General features: G+C 45.0%; 1 protein-coding gene across 1 annotated transcript; it reads left to right on the top strand.

Moving 5' to 3' along the window:
* The first annotated feature begins 4,186 nt into the window (after positions 1 to 4,186).
* LOC142004982 (olfactory receptor 1C1-like) lies at positions 4,187 to 4,963 on the top strand. The gene has a single exon (XM_074982655.1). The coding sequence runs from the start codon at positions 4,187 to 4,189 to the stop codon at positions 4,961 to 4,963; it is 777 nt and encodes a 258-aa protein (XP_074838756.1).
* The last annotated feature ends 262 nt before the right edge of the window (positions 4,964 to 5,225 follow it).

The raw sequence follows: 5,225 nt of genomic DNA, 5'->3' as shown, positions 1-5,225 counted from the left end.
GAAATACAGCCTATTTCAAAATAGATATTGGATGGAATAGGGGCTGTGTTGACAGAAACAGGGGCTATTTCACACAAGCAATAGTGCTTCCAAAGGCTCTAATCTGAAATAAGCTCTATTGTGGGTGGATGCATTTTGTGGGTGGACACATTATTTTGAAATAAGCTATCCTGGAAAATCTCTTCCAAAACAGCTTATTCTGAACTAACACTGCTGTTTAGGAATAGGTTTTAAACTCATTCCTTAGTAATTTAGAGTTACCGTATTTGACCTTTCCAAAAAGAGGACACACCTGAGAAGGACTGTATCTATATCAGTGTCTACCCGCTCACATTGTACTAATGCAGAGGTGAACAAAGTTTTTATGTTGGGACCCACCTTTCATGCTGGCAGTTAGCGCCCCTCCACCCGTCTAATGGAATCCAAACTGCTGGACATTTTGGCTATGCTCCTGTGAAATGCAGCCCCTTCTGCACATGTACGAAAATGTCTGTAGAATGTAATAACCGTTATTCATCGGTATGTAACTGTCAATACACACACATAAAACGGTAACAGATTTCAACCTTTTTAATGAGATGGATGATACCGAGACCCAGGAGCCAATCATGCTGCACCCCACTTGTGACATTTCAAAGCTTCCCAAGGGCACCCTGGAATTAACATACCATAGATATCATAGCACATTACTACAACGTGGGTCAGCAGATACAGATACGGATTTGCTCCCTCTCAGGGGTGTCCTCTTTTTGGAAAGGTCAAATATGGTGACCCCATTTCTAGCTAGTAAAGCTCTGTGTAGTTGACTCTAAACCAGAGTGCCTTTAAGTAGCATCTCTGGGGGACAATCTCAGCCGCTGTAGCACAAGGGGGCTGGACTCGATGACCTCTCAATGTCCCTTCCAGTCCTAGTATTCTGTGATAAGTGTGCGTATTCCTCCCCACGCTGAGGGAGAGGGGAATCAGGCAGAAACATCACTATGGGTCAGCGTTTTGCCCTGGACCCACAGGGACCCACAGCTTTGGAAGCTTAGTCTGTGGAGCTCTTGGTGGTTTTGACTGTCGTTTCTGTGAGGTTGGTTGCTACAGTGGTTGGAGACCTTGCAAGTAACTGCAGCTGTGCGTGTCCCTGCCTGAGTGAGTGAGGGCGGAAGTGTGGGACCAGGAGGGAGCCCATACTGGTGGGTCAGAGGGCTCATTAGAGCCCCAGTCCCAGATAGTGCCCTGGGGGTTACCTATCACAGGTGTGCTGTAGCAAAACATGCCTAAAAATGAGCACTGAAGAGATCTGAGATTTAGACCAGAAGAACAGCCAGGCTGGGTCAGACCAAAGGTCCACCTAGCCCAGTAGCCTGTCTACCAACAGTGGCCAATGCCAGGTGCCCCAGAGGCAATGAACAGAACAGATAATCATCAAGTGATCCATTCCCCATCACCTAGTCCCAGTGTAACCCACACCTCTAGAAGCATGGTTCACCGTCCCATGGAGTGGCACCTAGACCTCTTACTCAGAGAAAGAATGAATCTCCCCTGGAGTCTTAGCTGAGAGCCATGGGCTTTTAGCTCAAACCATAGATGGTCCTGTTCTGAGGTCCCAGGTTTGAGTCTACCTGTGGGCAGTTATACCATGTTCTGTAAGTTACAGCAAAAATATTCCCTCTTCCCTATACGTGTGTGTTTCTCCAGAGCTCTCTTGGTCATTTCTATTTCTTCAGTGTTGACGCACCATTGCCATTCCCATCGCAGACACAGTTGGTATGGGTGCTTCCGAGCACAGTGGTAGAAGGGAGCAGGAGGACGCCAGGGAAAAGTGTTCAGACTTTCTGACCCCTGTACCTTCTTCATAAGGGCAACGATCCACTACTGCTCTTTAAAGACATCTGTCATTCATTGATCACAATACGTGGGGAAGAGCCTCTCTCTCTTTCTCTCTCTCATTCTGTCCATATATCTCAGCCTTTGTTCTCCAGTTATTTATTTGTTCCCAGCCACATTCTCCATTTTGTATTTAAAAAAAAGAATCACTTGTTTCTCTCTTGGTGAGTTTTCATTTTTATTTCTCTTGAGTTTCCAAACATGGGGTTGGACTATGATCTCAGTTACACTCCTGGAACCCCACAAGGAGCTGATGCAATTTACTCTTGTGTTCCTGAGCTCGGGAAACATTCCTCGGCATGTGTTTGAGAGGTTTTATTTGGAGCCTTTGTCGGCTGCTTAGCTGCATGTCTGAAACGGTGCTATTATGTCTGTTTTTCTTTGAATCCTCTGTGGTAGAAGACAGCTGGACAGACCATCACACAAACCTCGACCTATTTATTGTTTCAGAATATCTTTTATGGCATATGTCTGTACTGTGCACAGGCAGCGGAACTCCCTGCTCTAGCAGATCTATTAAAACTATATTTGACTGAGATCTTCTGCTAAAAATAACAGCGTAGCCTCAGCAGCACAAACTAGATCCCATCTCAGATCTTATGGAAGTTAACTGGGGCACCTCTGGAATTCAACCAGGCTCCATGCTCTTGGGTTATTTACATTGGAAATTCAACCTGCCAATGATGTATTTTTGCTTGAAAATAAAAACACCAGATCTTACTCAGGATACAAGGCAATATGCCTCGTTTGTTGAGAATCAAGTAGGAAAGCAGTTGCATCTGCTCTCTCTCTCTCTCTCTCTCTCTCTCACAGACACACACACACACACACACACACAGAGGCGACATCTGCACTAGCCCAAATCTTCAAAATGGCCATGGAAATGAGCATTTTGAAGATTACTAATGAGGACTGGCATGTATGTTCAGCACCTTATTAGCCTGCTGGCAGCTGCGGCTCTTTGAAATGATGTTTTTCACTGCTGTGTGGCTCAACTAGACGGGGGCCCTTTTGAAAGGACCCTGGGAACTTTGAAATCCCCTTATTCCTATCTGCTGATGGGAATAAGGGAATTTCGAAGTTCCCAGGGTCCTTTTGAAAAGGAGCCCCATCTGGATGAACTGTGCAGGAGCAAAACACAGCAATTTTGAAGAGCCGCGGCCGCCGGCATGCTAATGAGGAGCTGCATATGCATTTCAGCGCCTCATCAGTAATCTTCGAAATGGCCATTTGCATGGCCATTTCGAAGATTTGGACTAGTGTAGACACAGCCTCTCAGTCCTGCCAGCTGATGCTATAGTTATCAGTCTGTTTCCTGCCTTTAATTTGCTGGCCATGATAACGAAATAGGAGGCTGGATCAGGACCAGGTTCCTTTCAGCCTGGACTGAGATCCCAGTGGAAATGGTAAACAAACCCAAGAGTCAGTGGCAGAGCATCTCCCTTCTTAGAGCAGTTGTCTTGCTTTGGAAATAGTGGGTTTTGTGTGTTTTTTTAAGTCTCCTTCTCATCTCTTATCTAGTGTCCCATCATGCAGGTTCCATAGAACCCTAGAAACCTAGGGCTGGAAGGGACCTCAGGATGTTGAGTCCAGCCCCCAGGACTTTCACTCATTGCTGTCTTGTGCTCATTGGTGACCGCCTTCTTCCTTCTCTGGAGTCCATCCATATTCCATCTTCTCAAATTTTAGTACGGATGTGCAACCATCCCGCCACTCGTCCTGGTCCCACCACAGAACATCTGCTCACGCTCTGGCACTTCTCACACTGGATGCTCTTTCTCATGACAAGGTGCTCTCGTTAGCATGGAGATAATATCAGCAAGGAGACAGAATATCAAGTAGTTTAACAAACACTCATCGCACTCTTTTACAATATTCATCTTAAAACTGAGCTCAACATCAGAGACTAGTAAACTATTACAACATTGTCCTAAACTAGATCTAACTAACATAGAATTTTATATCACAACTTGTGTCTTCCTCTGTTTATTTGGATCTTCCTTTTTCCAGTGAAGAGATGCAGTGATAAAGCTTATTTACTCCAGGGTTCTGCCAGTGAACTGACAGCACAAGCTGCCTGAAGGTGCTCAATCCATATTTCATGGTTTTCTCTTTCTAGATCCATACAATGGAGAAAGGAAAAGGAAGAAATACAACACTCATTGTGGACGTCATCCTCTTAGGATTCGGGACTGGCCCGGAACTGCAGCCTCTTCTCTTCCTGCTATTTCTAGTGATCTACATTGTGTCTGTGGCTGGGAACAGCCTCCTTGTTGCTCTAGTTGTGGTTGACCATCACCTTCGTACCCCCATGTACTTCTTTCTGGGGAACATGTCATTCCTGGAGATCTGTTACATCTCCACCACCCTGCCCAGGCTGTTGGCCAGTCTCCTGACCGGAGAAAGGACCATTTCTGTTAAGGGCTGCCTTGGGCAGATATATTTTTTTGGTGTCTTTGCAGCTGTGGAATCTCTGTTGCTTGCAGCAATGTCCTACGATCGGTATTTAGCGATATGCCACCCCCTTCGTTATGCTGCTCTGATGAATGGCCGGGTTTGTTGCCAGCTAGTGGCAGGTTCCTGGATAAGTAGCTTTCTGGGCTGCACAACAATAAGTAGTCTTTTGTGGCAATTAACGTTCTGTGATTCCAAAGAAATTGACCATATCTTTTGCGATTTAACACCCCTGATAAAACTCTCCTGTGATGACACCCAGACTGTCCAATTGTTGGCATTTACTATTGCTTCCATAGGGTCACTTGTCCCTTGTCTGCTCACCCTGACATCCTACATTTGTATCATCACCACCATCCTAAGAATCCCATCTACCACTGGGAGGCAAAGGGCCTTTTCCACCTGCTCCTCCCACCTCATTGTTGTTTCGGTTTTCTATGGGACCGTGATTGCTGTCTATGTGTTTCCAACAAACACTCCCGAAATCTTACACAAACTATTCTCCCTCGTCTATGCAGTCCTGACTCCCATGATCAATCCAGTCATCTACAGCCTGAGAAATAAGGAGGTCAATGAGTCCCTGAGAAAAACCTTTTTAAAGTGGTTTCTTTCAGAAACCAGAATAAAAGCTTAAAGGAGAAATTTTAGCAGATATAAAGAGAGATGTTTTGATAAATGTTCATTGGCATAGCCCATTTGAGTACTTCAGAGCAGAGTTATTGAGATTTCTTTCTTTCTTTTAGAAACTGGCTCTTAGATAATTTTTGTAACAATTTGCATGAATAATATAAAGCACAATGGCATAGCAGTTACACAGACTAGTCTCACCCTAAGTATCTCATAACACCTTGCATGATTTGAGGGCAGCTTTGGCTGATGTAGACTGGATATTTTCT

Source organism: Carettochelys insculpta, chromosome 32 (genome assembly GCF_033958435.1).
Source record: "Carettochelys insculpta isolate YL-2023 chromosome 32, ASM3395843v1, whole genome shotgun sequence".
NCBI lineage: Eukaryota > Metazoa > Chordata > Testudines > Carettochelyidae > Carettochelys > Carettochelys insculpta.
The sequence above is the reverse complement of the archived record's forward strand: the minus strand, read 5'-3'. Positions and strand labels throughout refer to the sequence as shown.